Source organism: Mirounga leonina, unplaced genomic scaffold, assembly GCF_011800145.1.
Source record: "Mirounga leonina isolate KUSES-001 unplaced genomic scaffold, KU_Mleo_1.0 Mir_165, whole genome shotgun sequence".
In the NCBI taxonomy this organism is placed as follows: domain Eukaryota; kingdom Metazoa; phylum Chordata; class Mammalia; order Carnivora; family Phocidae; genus Mirounga; species Mirounga leonina.
In genome coordinates, this window is record NW_023270415.1 from 45,485,237 (window position 1) to 45,505,606 (window position 20,370).

At 36.2% G+C, this 20,370-nt stretch overlaps 1 protein-coding gene across 6 annotated transcripts in view; it reads left to right on the plus strand.

The window, feature by feature from the left end:
• The window catches only part of VPS13B (vacuolar protein sorting 13 homolog B), a 767,339-nt gene that overhangs the window by 154,211 nt on the left and 592,758 nt on the right, over positions 1 to 20,370 (plus strand). Inside the window, exon 17 of one of the 6 annotated variants that reach the window (XM_035011618.1) lies at positions 16,317 to 17,484. The exons of the other annotated variants lie outside the window; for them this stretch is intronic. Within the exon in view, the coding sequence (XP_034867509.1) occupies positions 16,317 to 16,351 (35 nt within the window). The 3' untranslated portion in view covers positions 16,352 to 17,484. Of the gene's footprint in view, positions 1 to 16,316; positions 17,485 to 20,370 lie in introns of those variants that run through there. 6 annotated transcript variants of the gene reach the window in all.

Consider the following 20,370-nt stretch of genomic DNA (forward strand, 5'->3'; position numbering starts at 1 on the left):
ATAGTGTTTATCACAGTTTGAAATTATCTAATTCATTTCTTTCTTTCTTTCTTTTCTTTCTTTTTTTCTTTCCTTTTCTTTTTTCTTTTCTTTTCTTTTCTTTTCTTTTCTTTTCTTTTCTTTCTTCCTTTCCTTCCTTTCCTTCCTTGTCAAATTTCTGTTTCCAAAGTGATGTTCTCTCCAGAGCTTTTTTGGTTTACTGTCTCACAATATTAACCTACCTTTATTTAAAATTTTTGTTTTTGTCAACTGGCTTAGATTGCCTGAAAATTCATATTAATAAGCAGGTGATGGTGTTATTTACTGTTACAATTTCCCTATTTTCTAGCCAAACTAATTCCATATTTCCTTTTCTGAATTTATCAAATGGATTGTGCTATGATAAAACATCTTATTTAAAATTTCTTACTCTGAAAATATTCTGTCCTAACAGAATACTGGCGCAGATATTACAAAATGGATCAGACAAGTAACTACAGGTTCAGTGATTCATAACCTGATGTTTTGTCATTGAGAAACCTAAAATTAGTGGAAATAATTTTTTACAGATTAGAGGAAGTGAGGAAAATGGAATCATGTTAGGAAGTTTCCCCTCTTTGCCAAGGAATTTTATTTTTTATCAAATTAAGCAGCTATAAAATTGATAATAGATTAATTAAAAGGATCAGCTAAACCATTTTTAAAGGGCCAGGTTTCCAAGTGTCCAGTTTTCTTATATCTTTTTGCACTCCCCAAACTTATTGTTTATTATATTCTTAGTAAAGTGCTTGTAGTATTGTCTTCAAATTTTCTATCTTAAGATCCAAGAGGTACATATTTAATGTGTTAAGTTTTAGCATTTTATTATCGTGCATCTGTGAGGTGTCAATAGTCAGTACTCAGCACTGTTTAATATGCTTGTTTTAAACATGTGATCTTTTGCCTTACATCACAACTGATTCTCATTTACTATGTTAATGAAGTGGTTATGCTATGTATGTTCTTGGGCCCCTCAAATTTACATTCTCATAATGTGTGAAGTTCCATTCTGTAGTTGGTTGTAAGCCAAGCACTTCTCGTCAACATTTGTGCCTCACCTTCCATCATAATCTTGTGCTTTTAGCTTACCTTCCTACTAGGCTACCTACTGTCTTGTTATTGGTAGTTAATAACCCACAGCATCCAATTTCTCTTGTCCTTCACCTAGTGGCTTTTCCCTCTTTTTATATTGAACATATTGAACATAATTTTGGTTTGATAATGTTCTTCTGCAGTATCCTTTTTTCTTAGATGTCTATTTCTTTAACACAGTACAAGTCAACGCAAGTCTTTTACTTTGGATTTAACACTATATTAATTATATTCTACTTGTTCTTCCAAAAAATGACATTCTTTTCCACATTCATGCCTTTGCCCATGTTTACTTTCTTCCCCTATGCCAGAAACATTATACCTTGGTTTCTTTTTTTTCTTTAAAAATTAATTTATTTTTATTCCACTGGTCCACCTTTGTTTCTATTTTTTTACATTTTATTTTAATTCCAGTGTTGTTAACATACAGTGTTATATTAGCTTCAGGTGTACAATATGGTTATTCAGCAATTCTATTCATTACTCAGTGCTCATAAGTGCACTTCTTAATCCCCATCACTTATTTCACCCATTCACCCATCCATCTCCCCTTTGATAACCATCAGTTTGTTCTCTGTAGTTAAGAGTCTGTTTCTTGGTTTGTCTTTCTTTTTTTCTTTACATATATGTTTTGTTTCTTAAATTCCACATGAGTGAAATCATTTGGTATTTGTCTTTCTCTGACTTATTTCACTTAGTATTATATTCTCTAGCTCCATCCATGTTGTTGCAAATGGCAAGATTTCATTCTTTTCAGGCTGAGTAATATTCCTATCTCTCTCCCTCTCCATCCATCCATCCATCCATCCATCCATCCATCCATCCATCCACACACACAGATACCACATCTTCTTTCTCCATTCATCTATGGATGGACATTTGGGCTGCTTCCATAGTTTGGCTATTGTAAATAATGCTGCAGTAAACATAGAGGTGCATGCATCCCTTCGAATTAGTGTTTTTGTATTCTTTGTGTAAATACCCAGTTGTGTGATTGCTGGGTCATAGGGTAGTTCTAATTTTAACTTTTTCAGGATCCTCCATACTGTTACTGTATGGCTGCACCAGTTTGCATTCCCACCAACAGTGTAAGAGGGTTTCCCTTTCCCACATTCTCACCAACACCTATTGTTTCTTGTGTTGTTGATTTTAGCCAATCTGACAGGTGTGAGGTGATCTCTTATTGTAGTTTTAATTTGCCTTTCCCTGATGATGAGTGATGTTGAGCATCTTTTCATGTGGCTGTTGGCCATCTATGTCTTCTTTGGAAAAATGTCTATTCATGTTTTCTGCTCATTTTTCAGTTATTTGATTTTCAGGGTGGTTTTTTGGGTGTTGAGTTATATAAGTTCTTTATGTATTTTGGATACTAACCCTCTATCAGATATGTCATTTTCAAGTATCTTCTCCCATTCTGTAGGTTGCCTTTTAGTTTTGTTGATTGTTTCCTTTGCTGTGTAGAAGCTTTTTATTTTGACGGAACCTCCAAAATTTATTTTTGCTTTTGTTTTCCTTGCCTCAGGAGATCTATCTAGAAAGAAGTTACTATGGCCGACGTCAGAGAAATTACTGCCTGTGTTCTCTCAGATTTTTATGGTTTCAGGTCTTGCATTTAGGTCTTTCATCCATTTTGAATTTATTTTTGTGTATGGTGTAAGAAAGTGGTCCAGTTTCATTCTTTTACATGTTGCTGTCCAGTTTTCCCAACACTATTTGTTGACTAGACTATCTTTTTTCCATTGGATATTCTTTCCTGTTTTGTCAAAGATTAGTTGAGCACAGAATTGTGGGTTCATTTCTGGGTTCTCTATTCTGTTCCATTGATGTATGAGTCTGTTTTTATGCTAGTACCATTCCGTTTTGATTATTACAGCTTTGTTATATAACTTGATGTCTGGAATTGTGATGCCTCCAGTTTTGTTTTTCTTTTTCAAGATTGCTTTGGCTATTCAGGGTCTTTTGTGGTTCCATACAAATTTTAGGATTGTTTGTTCTAGTTCTGTGAAGAAAGCTGTTAGTATTTTGATAGGGATTACATTAAATGTGTAGATTGCTTTGGGTAGTATAGACGTTTTAACAGTATTTGTTCTTCCAACCCATGAACATGGAATGTCTTTCCATTTCTTTGTGTCATCTTCAGTTTAATCATTGTTTTATAGTTTCCAGAGTCCAGATCTTTCACCTCTTTAAGTTTATTCCTAGGTATTTTATTGTTTTTGATGCAATTATAAATGGGATTGTTTTCTTAACTTCATTTTCTGTTGCTTCATTATTAGTGTATAGGAACGCAACAGGTTTCTGTATGATCATTTCATGTCCTGTGACTTTACTGAATTCATTTATGAGTTCTAGTCATTTGTTGGTGGAATTTTTAGGGTTTTCTATATATAGTATTGTGTCATCTGCAAATAGAGTTTTACTTCATCCTTACTGATTTGGATGCCTTTTATTTCTTTATGTGTCTAATTGCTGTGGCTTGGACTTCAGTAGTATGTTGAATGAAAGTGGTGAGAATGGACATCCTTGTCTTGTTCTTGACCTTATGAGTATGATGTTGACTGTGGGCTTTTCATATAAGGTCTTTATTATGGTGAGGTATGTTCCTTCTAGACTTACTTTGTATAGGGTTTTTATTGTGAATCGATGTTGTTTGTTTGTTTTTCTGCAACTATTGAAATGATCATATATATTTTTTAAGATTTTATTTATTTGAGAGAGAGAGAGGGAGAGTATGTATATGAGCAGGGGAGAGGGAGGAGCAGAGGGAGAGGGAGAAACAGACTCCCCCTGAGCAGGGAGCCTGATGCCCGGCTGGATCCCAGGATCGTGAGATCATGACCTGAGCCAAAGGCAGATACTTAACCGACTGAGCCACCCAGGTACCCCAAATCTTTTTTTTAAAAAGAGTTTTATTGAGGTATAATTCACATACTATACAATCAATTCATCCTTTTCAGGTACATAGTATTTACCTGGTAGTATATTAAGAGTTCTCTTTCCATTACCGATACTAATTTTAGAACCTTTTATGAACCCCAAAAGAAGTTCCACTTTCTTTAGCCATCATTCCCCAAGCCTCCTCTCCACCCAGCTCTAAGCAGTCACTAATCTGCTCTTGGCCTCTATGGATGTGCCAGTTCTGGACATTTCATATAAATTGATCATATGAAATATAGTACTTTGTGACTGAATTCTTTCACTTAGCATGTTGTTTTTGAAGTTTGCCTATATTGTAGCTTGTATCAGTACATCATTTCTGTTCATTGTTGATTCCTTTGTATCTATATATCACATTTTGTTTATCCATTCATCAGTTGATTGACATTTTTGTTTTTGACAATTCTGAATAATGCCATAAGCATTTGTGTATGAGTTTTTGTGTGGACATATGCTTTCATTTCTCTTGTTTGTATATCTAGAAGTAGAATTGTTGCATCATATGGTAAGGCTGTAGTTAACCTTTTGAGGAATTGCTAGACTATTTTCCAAAGCAGCTACGCCATTGTATATTCCCACCTGCAGTATATGAATGTTCGAGTTTTTCCACATCGTCACTCTGCTGTTATTACCTGTCATTTTGGTTCTAGCTATCCTAGAGCATATGACTTAGTGCTGCCTCATTGTGGTTTTGATTTGCATCTTTATTATGGCTAATGATGATGAGCATCTTTTCATGTGCTTATTGGCTATTTATGTATCTCCTGTGGAGAAATGTCTGTACAAGTCTCTTGTTCATTTTTTAATTGGCCTGTTTATCTTTTTGTTTTAAGCTGTGAGAATCTTTGTATATTCTAGATACAAGTCCCTTATCAGCTATATGGTTTGGAAATGTTTTCTGCAGTTCTTTTGGTTGTCTTTTCACTTTACAGATGGTGACTTGTCTAATTTTTCCTTAATTATAGCTTTAGGTATATCTTTACATTGGATCTTATTATCATTTAGAATGCCTTGTTTCTTCTTTGTTACTGGTCCATTTTCTTTTACTTTTTGCTGTTTTAATTATTTCAAACTTTGTTACATCACAGAATCCTTCCTGCTCTTATTACTCAGCTTGATTCCAAGACCAACAATTTCTGTGATGCTTTCTAGATTAAATTTTTCCCTTCTCGTTTTCTTTTCTCCATGTCTATTCTGCAACATATTCTGCTTGTAAGAAAGTTCTGTGTGTTATCTCTACTACCATCAAAACAACATTGTCATATCTGAACTGAACTGTTACTGATTTTTGTCATTTTTAGAAAGATTTATAATTGAGTTCCTACTTTACCATTTCATTTAAATGCAGGTTGTGACTTATTTGGGTTTGAAATTAACTTTGTTGGTTACCACTAAGATTTGAATAGTACAAAATATAATCAAATAGAATGCATATAATGTAGTGAAAGTATTATGATCATTATATTTATAAACATGAAAGATGTACATTGTTAGTAAATACAGTTATTGCTCTACTTTTTCATTGGTGAGAATAGGAATTAAATTTCTATGTAATTACTTCTTGAAATTTTGAGTTTGGGAAACTGAGGATGTGAGAAATGCCTGAATAACTAAAAGAAAATCTAGTATTTTCCCAAAGAGAGAGTTCAAATAATTTGATAATAAATAATTAATGACATGCTTTACAAATTCTAAAATTCCTTACCTAGAAGGTACAGTATTGATATTTATGTCTTTTTGGAAAATATGCTGGGGTATGGCACCGTGTCACTGGCAAAATACATTGTATGTAGTGAAGTGTAGGACATTTCTGGAAAATTTTAAAAATGAAGAATGTTTATTCTGAAATCCTGATAGCTAAGAAAATATGGTTATTGATTCCCTGATTATAATAACATAAGACTCTTAGTGAAGAGTGGCCAATGACAAGTAGTAAAATAATTTATCACTCAAAGGAAATAAATTAATTTGGTAGTCAAGTTTTATAAGTCCTATTTATGCTGCATTTTTACTTAGGAAAACTGAGGACAGAAACAATGTTATTTTTGCTTTACAAGTATAGAATTATTTCACAATTTTACTATCTTGATTAATTTTATAAAAATGCCTATTTAATACCGTATTTTTTCCTTTTAATAACTGAAGCTGTTAAATAGGCCTGTATGTATAAAATCAAATAATGTTATGTTGAATTTCATTGGCTCTTAATATGCAACAATTTTGTGCCTCAGTCTTCTCATTCTAAATGTTGGATTAATAATGGTGCTTCAGAAATGCAGTATCAAATTTAATTTCAAGCATCACATCTACAAAATGCCTTTAGGTAGAAAAGATGTTTTCTTTAACAAACTCCATGTTACAATCACAATATGTCACAATAAAAAGAGATGACTTTAGTTTGTTGAATCAGTTATTTCTATTTTGTGATGGTTTATCTAAGAGTCTTTAAGAGAAAATGTGAATATTGAATAGTAATACATGTTCTGTAAAGCTACAATGACTTTTTTCTCAGCTCTTCCAAAAATTAGAATAAAATGCAAAGCTCTATGCTTATGCTTCTTAGAGACTTAATTTTATGCATCAAATATTATTAATCTGTGTATTATATATAGATATTGGTGTAGTATAAGTCTTACTGTCTATGTTAGGTGATAAGAATATTTTCCTTATTTAATAATTGAAATTTAGGAGAGAGCACTGAAATGTAGTGTGGAAATCCTGTCAGTAATTATATATCTAAAGGAAAGTCACTTGTTTCATTGAGTTTCATTTAACTTTCTCATCTGTAAAATGGTGATAATATCTTCTTACCTACTCATAGAGTTCTTGTGAGTACAAAATAAAGTATTGTTTGTGGAGTTGATTTGTTTTACTTTTCCTGGATATAGAATCCTGCTGGAATCATACATATGGGAATACTACTTATGGAGGTTGTTCTAGGATACGAGGTTCTTGGAGACTGTGATAACCATTGTCAGAATTGGGGTCTTGATGATCCAGTGTTTGAGCTGAGAAGTTATAGGGCAAAGGAAAATTCAAAGAGTAAGGCAAAAGAGTAAATAGGTTAATGAACAGTGAACTTGATGACTGAAGTATAAAATTCAGGGTATCGATTAGGTGTACTTCTTTGGACTTACTAAGAAACTGTGCATTGTGCCCCTTTAAATAGCTATTTATAAGAGGCCACACCTAGTTCACAGAAACCTATGATGAACCATATATTCTCTCTTCTGCTAGGGACTCCAAAGGGGAGTGGAGCAACAAATCTATAAATGGATGTTGCAATGTGGTGGGATAATAGAAATTTGAAACTTTATCCTTTTATCTACTTTTATGTTCTTTATAGCTGTCTACTAAGCATTTCTCCTCTAGTGAGCTGCATGCTGTAGGGACTGGATACCATAAAACTTACTTGAATCATCTGAATTGGCTCACCTTTTTTAGGTTGATGTTTCTCAATGCATTAATTTCACTGGCTTCCTACCAGTAATATTAATGTTGGCAAGTTATATATCCTGTGTTACACATGATGAAAATTTATGCTCAGAACAATTTAGTGTTTTTCTTAAATATCATCCTACAGATACTCACTGATTAATTTGGTTAAGCTTATGGTCCCTTGAACCTTTCTGTTACTATGATTTCTGCTACATCATACTCTCTGTCTGATAAATGAGACCAGAAATACAGTAAGGTAGTTTGCTACTCCATTAGCGATTAGTTAGTGAAAAAATAGCAAGTATTAGAAGTCTAATTAAGATAATAAATCATAAAGGATAAAGGAGAACTGTTAAAGTTTGAAATATATATTAATTGGGATTATTGAATTACATATTTTTGTTCATGTTTCTCATGGTACTGAAATCATTGAAATTCTAACCTTTGTCATTCTCCAGAAGATAAAATATAAATCACACATGGCCATTTTTTTGTTCAGGAAAACAAGAACTTGCTACCACTTTTTCCTTATTCAGGTAGTTAATTGTTTTGTTCACAGTGTAGTTCCAATAATCTGGTATTTATAGGGAAATTGCTTTCAGACTTTAAAATCTATGCTGAAGGTGGTCAAATGGACATTTGAATCCCTCATTTAAGTGATGTCTTAATGTTAAAATAAAAATCTACTTTCCAGAATGTAACTGTAAAAGTATTTTATGCAAGATTTCATATGGGATACCTTAATGGTTGAATAATAAATTTTACCTCATAAAAATGAAATTCAATAATACAGTAGCTTTCTCAGCTCAGTAGCATCTGGTCTATTCTCTTGAGAGCCAATATTTTCCAACTCATTAGGATCATGTCGTTCTGTATGTCGTCAACATTGACTTAGCCAAGCTACCTTTACTTACATAACCGCCAAACTATTAAATAGGTCTCTTGTGGAGTGAAGTCAAATATTCCTCTTACTTTACTTCTGCCTTAGAAGAGGGGAAGAAAATGTACATACTGTAACATTTAAACATCTGGTCTAAAACCACATCAGTGTAAGTCCGAGCAAAGTTACGGATATGGTATTCTTCCCAGGTGTGCATATAAAAAGGGTTTTGGAGTTGTTGAATAGTTCTTTAACCATTTAGGAAAAAGATGTGGTATAGTGATATGCTTTTTCTATTCCTCTGTTTGCAAACTGCTTATTTCCCCACATCTACAAAACACCTCCAGTACGCTCTGAAATATTATTTTGAGTTGTTATAAAATTTTCTTTCCAATAAGGCATGGACTATAAATTTATCCGTGTCTTAAAAATGTGTTGAGTTAGGTTTGCATTAAGAGATACCGGTAAGACTTCTTGATATTTAAATTAGGGTAAAAAGACTTCACATTTGTGAATTTTGTGAGTTTTAAAGTGCCCCTATATGAATTTTGATTGATATGAATTTTGAATTTAAATATTCCATTTCACTTGAGCTCATGTTCAAGTATTGAAAGTTACAGTGTATGTGATAATTTATTAAGAAATGAAAAACCCCATAATTATTCATTTTTCTGTGAGTACAGTTTAAAGAATTAAGAATGTACTAATTATTTTCTGAATGTGAGTACAATCCTGAGTAATAGATTGGGCTTGTTTTGTGTTTAAGTGAATAAAGAGAGGAGGGCAGATGAATGCTCTAACAGAATCCTGTTTATTTAGCCTCACTTGTACATTTATGTCCTGGGAATCAGCATTCCCTATCTTATGAGCAGAACAGAATAGCTCATTTTACACTAGAAGTTCTCTGTGCCTCTCTTCTAATCCTCTGTCATAGAAATCTTTTATTGACCCTAGTGTTCTGAGACTCCCCTTCCATTGAGCTATGTTCTCTTGGAGTATACTTCTGTAGCACTCTACGTTATTCTTAGTGTTGGCCACTACTGGATTTCACTGGATCAGATCTCAAATTGTTTTTGCAGTGTTTTTGTGTACATACATTATACACTTACATTCAGTGACCTTATGTTAGAGTATTCCTGAAACTGTGTTAGAAAGTTGAATGCCTGGGAGTTGAACAGTAAACTTACATGTTACAAGGGCTTAAAAACCAAAAATGCTTGCTTGTCTTTCTTATTGTTACGGTGTTCTTTGGACTACAAAATTAACAGTACATGTGAGAACTGTCTCAGGTGACCGGTGACTATGGGATAGGAGATGGTACTTAGTTGTAGGAGGCTACCAGTCAGACATCTTTATTTTCCATAAGCCCATTGATTCTTTCTTTTACTCTCATCCTTGTTGTTTTGGTTGTAAGGTGGGGCTGCCACTGCTACAGAGGGAATTAGGTGACCATCTTTAGTTAACAGATGCAAAAAGGACTAACTTTGCCATGAAAAGTTTTTTTTTTTTTTTTAAATTTTATTTATTTTTGAGAGAGAGAGAATGAGAAAGAGAGAATGAGAGGGGTGAGGGTCAGAGAGAGAAGCAGACCCCTGCTAAGCAGGGAGCCCGATGCGGGACTTGATCCCGGGACTCCAGGATCATGACCTGAGCCGAAGGCAGTCGCTTAACCAACTGAGCCACCCAGGCACCCTGAAAAGTTAATTTTAGAGATATCCTAACAGGCAAGAGTTCACTACTAGGTATTTATCCAAAGGACACAAAAATAGTGATTCAAAGGGGCACATGCACCCCAGTGTTTACAGCAGCACTATCCACAGTAACCAAAATATGGAAAGAGCTCAAGTGTCCATTGACAGATGAATGGATAAAGAAGATATGGTGTATATATACAATGGAATATTACTCAGCCCCATCAAAAAGAATGAAATCTTGCCATTCGCAACGAGGTAGATGGAACTAGAGAGTATAATGGTAAGGGAAATAAGTCAGAGAAAGGCAAATATCGTATGATTTCACTCATATGTGGAATTTAAGAAACAAAACAAATGGACATAGGGGAAGGGAAGGAAAAATAAAGACAGGGAGGCAGACTGTAAGAGACTCTTAACTATAGGGAACAAACTGAGGGTTGCTGGAGGGGACACGGATGGGGAGATGGTATAATTGGGTGATGGGCATTAAGGAGGGCACTTGATGTAATGAGCACTGGGTGTTATATGTAAGTGATGAATCACTAAATTTTACCCCTGAAACTAATATACTATATGCGAACTAACTTGAATTTCAATAAAATCTTGAAAAAAAGAATTAGGATTATATGAAACTATAGTACTTTTCTGTTACTAAACTAGTATGGTGATTTCCCCCCCTTATTTATTTTGTTTCTTTCAGTTTCATTAAAATATAGTGGATATACAGCACTATATAAGTTTAATGTGTACAGCATAATGACTTAACCTGTACTGTGAAATGATTACGTCATTAAGTTTAGTTAGCATCCATCGCCTCATATAGACACACACACACACACGTTTTTTTCCTTGTGATGAGCACTTTTAGGAACTACTCTCAGCAACTTTCAAATATACCATGCAGCATTAATTATAGTCATCATGTGATACATTACAACTGGAAGTTTGTACCTTTTGACTACCATCATCTAGTTACCCTGCACCCCATCCTCCACCTCTGATAACCACAAATCTGTTCTCTTTTTCTATAAATTTTTCAGATATCACATATAAAGGATATGAAATAATATTTGTCTTCCTCTGACTTCTTTCACTTAGGATAATGCCCTCAGGGTTCATCCATGTTGTAAATGGCAGGATTTCCCTTTTTTTATGGCTCAATAGTATTACATTGTATACACACACACACACACACACACACACCATTTTCTTTATTCATTGATTTGTTGTTGAATACCACTTAGGTTGTTCCCATGTCTTGGCTATTGTAAATAATGCTGAGTGAACATGAGAGTGTAGATATCGCTTTACATGGTGATTTCTTCAATAAAAAAATTAAAAAAACACATGGTGATTTCTTTTCTTTTGGCTATATATTCAGAATCTCTAGATCATATGGTGGTTCTATTTTTAATTTTTGGGGGGAATCTCCATACTGCTTTCCATAGTGGATGCACCAGTTTATAATCCCAAGAACAGTGCACAAGGGTTCCCTTTTCTCCACATCCTTGCCAGCATTTATCAGTTCTTTTTGATGAAAGCCATTCTAACAGGTGTGAGGTGATATTGTTGCTGTTTTGATTTGCATTTCCTTAAACATTAGTGATGTTCGGCACCTTTTCAATGTACTTGTTGGCCATTTAAATGTCTTCTTTGGAAAGTGTCTATTCAGGTTCTTTTGTCTGTTTTTTAATTGGATTATTTGTTTCTCTCCTATTAAGTTGTAGGAGTTCTTTATATATTTTGGATATTAACTCCTGATAATGAGATAAATCAGACAAATGATTTGCAATATTTTCTCCATTCTATAGATTGCCTTTTCATTTTGTTGATCATTTCCTTTGCTGTGCAGAAGCTTTTTAGTATATATAGATCTACTCATTTATTTTTGATTTTGTTGCTTGTGTTTTAAGTGTCATATCCAAAAAATTGTTGCCAAGACCCATGTCAAAGAGCTTTTTATATTGTATGTTTTCTTCTGTGAGTTTTATGGTTTCAGGTTTTAAATTTAAGTTTTTGATCTATTTTGAGTTAATTTTTTAAAAATATATATATATTTTTTAAGATTTTATTTATTTGCGAGAGAATGAGAGCATGAGAGGGAGGAGGGTCAGAGGGAGAAGCAGACTCCCTGCTGAGCAGGGAGCCCCATGTGGGACTCGATCCCGGGACTCCAGGATCATGACCTGAGCCGAAGGCAGTCGCTCAACCAACTGAGCCACCCAGGCACCCTATTTTGAGTTAATTTTTATAAGTGATGTAAGATAGGGGTCACATTTCATTCTTTTACCTGTGAATATCCAATTTTCCTATCATTTATTGAAGAGACTATCTTATGAGTATTTATGGTTCCCTTGCCAAATACTAGTTGACTGTATATGCATGGGTTTATTTCTGGGCTCAATTCTGTTCATTGGTCCATGTATATGTTTTTATGGCAATACCATAATGTTTTAATTACTATAGCTTTATAACATGGCTTGAAATCAGGAAGTGTGATACTTCTGTCTTTTTCTTTCTCAGGATTGTTTTTGCTATTCACAGTCTTTTTTCGTTCCATCTAAATTTTAGGATAATTTTTCTATTTCTGTTAAAAAAAAAGTCATTAGAATTTTCATAGGGATTACATTGAATCTATGGATGGCTTCACATAGTATGGACATTTTAACAATATTATTAATTTTTCCAATCCATGAACATGGGGTATCTTTCCATTTATTTTTCTCTTCTATTTCTTTTGTCACTGTCTTACAGTTTTCATTGTACAGCTCTTTCTCTTCCTTGGTAAAATCCATTTGTATTTTATTGTTTTTGGTGCTATTATAAATGGAATTGATTGTTTATTTTTTAGGTAATTTGTCATTAGTGTATAGACACACAGTTTATTTTTGTATGTTAATTTCCTGCAACTTTACTGAATTCATTGATTAAATCTAATAGTCTTTTTGGTGGAGTCTTAGGATTTTCTGTATATGTCAGTGAGAAAAGTGTTGTGTCTCCGTCTTGGCACTGCACAGAGAATTAGAGATCGGTGCCCAAAGTGAAAGCAGAAAGCAGCTTTATTAGAGCAACAGTACACTCTTAAGGTGGGAGAGCCAGTGGAACAAGAGGTGGCAACAGCCCTGAGGCTACAGGGGTTCTTTCTTATGTGACCAGGGGTCTTGCATCATGGATGGAGTGGTTTCTAATGGAGGCTGCTTCCAGTCATTTGGGGGACTCCTCCCACAGGTTTGCAGGGGGAGTTTTTGACCCTACAAGGTTTGTACCAGAACCGACATGGCAGCCTTTCTTTTCCCATTGGTGCCACCCTGAACGCGCCCGATCTTGTCTGATCTCGGAAGCTAAGCAGGGTTGGGCCTCGTTAGTACTTGAATGGGGGCTATAACTTTAAAGCACTTGCATTATAATGAGTCTAGGCATTACCTTGGAGCAGAGGTGGAAGAGGAGAGTGCCTGCTCTGCACCTGTGGCTCTTGGTCTCTTAGCCCTAGGGTCTTTTAAGCCACAAGGTCATGATACTGTGCCCTTGGGCTTCTAATGTATAAGATATTTATCACCATCCTTGCCTCCAGCTCATATCTAACGAACTGCTTACTTTATCTTTCTCCCCTCAAGGACTTGGGACTTCCACTGCTCATGCCTAGCTTCTAACTAACCTATGTAACATCATGTCATCTGCAAATAGACCATTTTACTTCTTCCTGTCCAGTTCTGATGCCTTTTGTTTCTTTCTTTCTTTTGCCTAATTGCTCAGGCTGGGCCTTCCAGGACTATTTTGAATGGGAGTGGTGAGAGTGGGCACCTTTGTCTTATTTCATCATTGAGTATGATGTTAGCTGTGGGTGTGTCATTTAAGGCCTATATTATGTTGAGGTACATTTCTTCTGTACTATACCTAATTTGTTGAGAGTTTTTCATGAACAGATGTTAATTTTGTCAAATGCTTTTTCTGTGTCGATTGAGATTATTACATTTTTTTTCCTTTCATTGCATTAATATGATGTGTCACATTAATTGAGTTGCATATTTTGAATCATCCCTGCATTCCAGGGATAAAACTCACTTGATCATTGTGAATGATCCTTTTAATGTACTGTTGAATTTGATTTGCTACTACATAATTGAGAATATTTGCATCTATTTTCATTTGGGATATTGGCTCTTAGTTTTCTTGTGATTTCCTTATCTGGCTTTGTTTGTATCGGGATGTAATGCTGGCTTTGTAAATGAGTTTGGTAGTGTTCCCTCCTCTTCATTTTTTTGAATGAGTTGGAGAACCTTTCTGTGAACCCTGGGGCCTGACTGGTCAGAACTTCCTGTCTTGTTGAGAATGGATGAATGGATGGATGATGGATGGATGGAGTAGCTGTGGGCCTTTAACATACACATGGACACAGATCGCTAAGGGGAAGCATTTCAGTTAGCATGACAGCCTGAGGCAGAAGTGTATGTGTGTCTGCCTGTGTGGAATAAATACTTAAATTTTAATGTTTGGGCATATTCAAGAAGGAATGGCATGGAAGCAGTGAAATCAGATAGCTAAACCTCTGGATTCTGAATCTCAGGATATGGGAATGACTGTGCTTGAAGGCCCTGATGAGTCATGTGTTAGGGCATTTGTTCAATAAGACAGCAGATTGAGTAACTGGCATTGTGTCCTGTGGACCATCTTGACAAGACTATGGCAAATCCTGATGATGGGATTGGGGCTGGGGTCAGTTCAGTGGTTTGTGGTTGGAAGACTCCTGAGGAGGTGGCTTCATGCTCTCTTCCCTGCCTTCCTCTGAAGCCCTTCATCTCTTGTTCCTGCCAGGACTGGATTTAGCTACCTTCCCTTCCTGTGTCTACTCAAGCCCCTGTGGGCTCACCCTTTGTAAACACTGCACCCAGAAGGCAAGAGTGACTCCATCACTCTTTTATTCAGGAATTGTCATTGGCTTCTCATCACCCTCAGGATAAACTTAAAACACTCCTAGGGGGCGCCTGGGTGGCTCAGTCGTTAAGCATCTGCCTTCGGCTCAGGTCATGGGATCCCAGGGTCCTGGGATCGAGCCCCGCATCGGGCTCCCTGCTCCGTGGGAAGCCTGCTTCTCCTTCTCCCACTCCCCCTGCTTGTGTTTCTGCTCTGGCTATCTCTCTCTCTCTGTCAAATAAATAAATAAAATCTTTAAAAACAAAACAAAACAAAACACTCCTGGTATGGCCCTTTAGGACCTGGGCCCTCTGCAGCCTCATTCCTCACCTCTGACTGAGTCAAATCTCACATACCTTGCTTTTCACATTTTCTTTTGCCTTTGCTAAACAAAAGTCCTGTGACAAAAGTTTTATAATTAGAAACAGCTTTATTCTGTTTCTTTTATTTTTAAAGATTTTATTTATTTGAGAGAGAGAGCATGCTCAATCAAGAGCAGGGGGAGGGGCAAAGGCAGAGGGAAAGGGAGAAGCAGACTTCCCACTGAACAGGGAGCCCAGTGCAGGGCTCAATCCCAGGACCCTGAGTTCATGACCTGAGCCGAAGGCAGATGCTTAACTGACTGAGCCACCCAGGTGCCCCAGCTTTATTCTGTTTTATTAAAATTTAATTGACTATGAGAGACAACATTTGAAAATTTCATGTGATATTAGGTTCATATTAGTTGTAAATTGGAAAGTGGAACTCATCATTTTTCCCTATCTGATTCACCTGCTTTTGTAGATCTTTTCCCCATAAGAAGTAGTCACTTTTTAGTAATTCTTCACTTTAAGAGCCTACTTGATATTCCACACCTACCTTACTCTTAATTATAGCTAGAACACTTGACCTTTCCATTTTTTTTCAGCCTTGAGTTTGATACTATCCCTAATCTGAGGGTGATTTAAGGAATACATAGTCAGGTAGTATCGACTCACCTTTGCAGTTAATTCTGCTTTGACTATGTGCTTTAACTCTTATTGATTGAATTTCTACTTGAGTTGGCCAAGTTATCATGTTTACCTGCCATTTGAGTTACTAGATGTCTGTTTGTTCTACTGAGCTACATTCCCTGTCTCATCAAAGACTAAGGTCATGGGAGCCTGGAATCGGTCAGGCAGTTGAGCCTCCAACTCTTGATTCAGCTCAGGTCATGATCTCAGGGTTGTGAGATCAAGCCCTGTGTCTGGCTCTGCACTCCCTCTCCCTCTGCTCCTCCCACCACTCATGTGTGTGCTTGCTCTCTTTCTCAGAATATTAAAACAAAAACAAAAACAGATACTGAAGTTATGAATTTACCTTTTCAGACTGCCGTAGATTCTGGAGGCTTTTCCTTACTTAAAGCCCTCTGGATGTGGTACTCCCCTCTAACTGTTACCAGACCTATTTGATGGCATCTACTTGCTGGCTGCCCCCCCCCCTTTTATTAAGGTAATTATCGATTACATTACATTTGCTTGCTGGGATACTTACTTCGTTGTTTCTTATTGGACAGGTGTCTGCTCTGGTCACTCATCTCAACTTGTACATTTTCCTCCATTGTCTAGACCAGTACTTGGCAAATATTGCTCACTACTTGTGTTTAATCATTTACCCAGAGTATATCAGTCACCAAGTATTGTCAGATTTATTTTCTAAGTACTTTTATAATACATCCATTTCTCTCCATCTTTATCTCTGACACTCGAGGTCACTTCATCATTTTGTTTTCCTCTTCTGATCCATTGTCTAACATGTACTGGAGTGAGCTTTGAAAAATTCAGATGTGATCCTAGCACTCCTTTCTTGCCTTTCTGTTAATTGTAGGATAAAGACTCAAATCTGGCCCTGTACTCCATTAACCTTTCAGCTTCTCAAAAGAGCTGTGCTTCTCTCAAGATACCCAACTTGCTGCAATGCTCTTCTCCCTCTGTTTTACTTACTTAATATATATTAACTTATCCTCCAGAGTCCTGCTCAAATGTCAGTTCCTCAGAGGATTTTTAAGTAGAAAATAGGTTCCATGAGGGCAGGTACCACATCTCATTTACTCTCCTGTTATATCCTCAGCAACTAGTATTTGCTTTGGAGAATGTCTGCAGGTAAGTGTTTGTATGTCTGCTTTTTTTTGATGAGTATTCAGAATGGAAATAGTTCACAAATTCTACCAGTTCCTAAGATTACTCCCTCTCTTCCCCCTACCTCTGACACCATCTGTAGTATAGTGGATGGGAGCTAGGAGATCTGTCCTTTTTAGTGAGTGAGCAAAGTCAGCAAAATAAAGGATATAATTAAATTATGGGAGATAATTGTAAGAAAAGAGTATAATTTAAGTTAGCTGTGAAAAATTGTTAGAATTGCTGTGTGGATTTTTGTATCTGGCGTTTCCAAGACCCCTACATTTGGAGATTGTCCAGAAGAACTCGAAGGACTCAGCATACAGTTATACTCATGGTTAAGATTTATTACAGCAAGGTAGTAAGAGTACATGTCAGATCAAAAGGGAAAAAGACACAGGAGAAATCCATACATGTTCCTGTGAGGGGTACATCTGAGCATGCGCCAAAAGCAGGTGTTCAGTATAAACCACATTTTCTGTACAAAAGATTACACATGGTAAACCATTCTTATCATTTAGAGAATGGAGGCAAGGCAAGTTCCTACATGCTCCCAGTGAGGGGCCAGCTTTCCAAATGGGCCTTTGTAGGGATAGCAGCCTTAGGCTTGCTATTGTTATGTCTTTTCTGCATCCTTCTTAACCAACTGAGCCACCCAGGCACCCTCTGCATCCTTCTTAAAACAGTATTTCACCTTATAATATCTACTTAATTATGTGCACCAAAAGAAGGTGAGGAAGGTAGAATCAGAAATCTTCAGTTGATTTATCAGGAGGCTGTACCCATGCTTGACAATACTAGATGCCTGTGGATTAGGTAGGGAGCACAGAGTGTCCATCAAATATTCTAACTTTTGACCTGTTTTGTGACCTTTAGAAGAGAAGGCATAACACTGTTAGCTGGTAAATGGTCCTAAAAGCCAAAAAATACGTAGCAGCTTAATTTTGAATGCTAAATTGGTGTGACCAGAGGTAGCTGATCAGACTGAATGGGAGTTAGGGGTTAAAGGTCTGAAGTAATGAGTTTGGGAGAAATACAGTAGATGTGGATTGGGTGGCAGTGCTTAGTGCAACGTGGCCTTTGACACCACATTATAAATTGTTTACTTTGGGTATTCACGAGTCGACCATACTGTGGTAACCTCTGCATTGGAAACAGAGTCCTTTACTTTCTGTGCAGTCTATGGTGGTGAAAGTTTTGCCGTGTCTGATGCAGTGATGGGTCTGGGCAGCAGTGGTGGGCAGTCTGGGTGGTACTGGTTGAATCAAGTTAGTCTCAGAGAAAGGGCCCCTACTGTGGGCATCAAAAGATTCACAGATGGTTTGATCAGCTGTAATTTTTTTTCCTATACTTTCTTCTTTTTTTTTTTTAAAGATTTTATTTATTTATTTGAGAGCGAGTGAGAGAGAGAGAGAGCGAGCATGAGTCAAGAGGGGGCCGCAGAGGGAGAGGCAGATTCCTTGCTGAGCAAGGAGCTGGATGAGGGGCTCGATCCCAGGATCCTGAGATCATGACCTGAGCTGAAGGCAGATGCTTTAAACCAACTGAGCCACCCAGGCGCCCCGATACTATCTTTCTTCTAAACTTTGCGACACCTAATTTTTAGCCTTTAATCTGCCAGTTTGTAGTTTTCTAGTGGCAGACCAAACAGCTAGACCAATGACAACAACTGAAGGGTCAGTAAATTAAAACAAGATTTATCAAGGTACCATTAGGCAGAATTATGTGAATGGCTTTGAATTCTGCTCACTGAGCTGGTTTCACACATTGCGGGAGCCGAGGTTGAATAGCTGTAATAGCACAGTGGACACCATTATGTCTCAGTTTAGTTGAACCCTTACTGAATCTGGCATTTTGGGGAACCTTCATGTATCAAATGCCCCATTAAGCCTATGGCTTTGCTTCAAGAGGTGGAGTGGAGGTTAAGGTTCCCCTTGGGGGTAGCTGTTCCTTTTTCACATAAATCTAAAATGTTGTGGCCAAGCCTGGTATGCTCTTTTAGTTTGCTATTTCTGGTTTCCTAAGGGTAGGTACTTTACCCATGCTGAGTCAGTAATGGTGCCTACCTGTAAGTTAAAAGTTGGGCCAGTCAGGATGGGATTTTTGAATGTGGAATCAGAAAAAATGAGGGTAGTTTTTTTTCTGTTGGCAGAAGACATAGAATGTAGGGATTAGGAATTATCACTGTTTGTGTCTTGCTATGGTGAGAAATCAGGTCTGCAGAGAAAGTGACCTAAAGTGATAAGGAAATAGAGTGCTGGAGTCATTTGAGACTCTGGTACTAATGGTTTTGAGGGCTGATATTTTCTTTATTATCACTGGGTTTTCAGTCCTTCTTTGTATTCTATAAACCAGTTAATCCCAGTGTTTAAGCTAGTTGGATTTCTGTTTCTGTCCAATACAAGTCCTAAGAAATACATATCATTGTATTATACAAAATATAATAACTGATGGTTTGGAATCTTCACCAGAGATCTATTAATTGGTATTTCACCTAGACTCATTTTTATTTAGTTATATTGTTGTCATGATGGAAAGAATGAAAAATATATGCACATTAAACTAGGTGTTATTTCTAAATTGATTGAAGTTATTCATATAAAGTGAATCTCTAAGGCCGAGAAGTATAAACGATTAAAATGTGCTTTGGATTAAAGTAATAAAATTAGTAAGATTTAATTGGTACAAAAAAGAAAAGTTGTAGGTTATATTGGACACCTAGGGAATATGAATCTGTAGCTTGAACATGAATCAGTACATTGGTGAAAGAGCTAACATGATTTTGGATTGATTCCAAATCCAAAGATGCACCAGAAGAACTGAGAAACTCTTCCTAATTTTATTCTTTACTAGTCAGAATTTTGAGCAGTATTGCCGATCACACATTAGAAAATATTTTGAAAAATAATGAGCAAGTTTCATATAAGCTATTTGAAGATAAAAATGAAGAAAATTCTAAAATGAGAAAAATATTAGCTTTTAAAGCCAGAGAGACTCTTTAATGGTTATTCTCTAAAGAATATGTCTTTGAAGCTTATCCTTTTATACTGCAATCAAAACTTACGTATCCAAGTGACTCTTGCTTTTCTAAGTAATTCTTTTGGCCAGGATTTTCCAATCTGTTAACAATTGCTGTATTCACAGATTTTAAAAATTTCTTGAAAAAGTTTTTGTAGCCAATTTAGCAGATACGTGAGAAATTAGTACCTTAGTTTTAAATACACATTTCTTTTAAAGATTGAATGTTACAGAGAGAAACAAAATG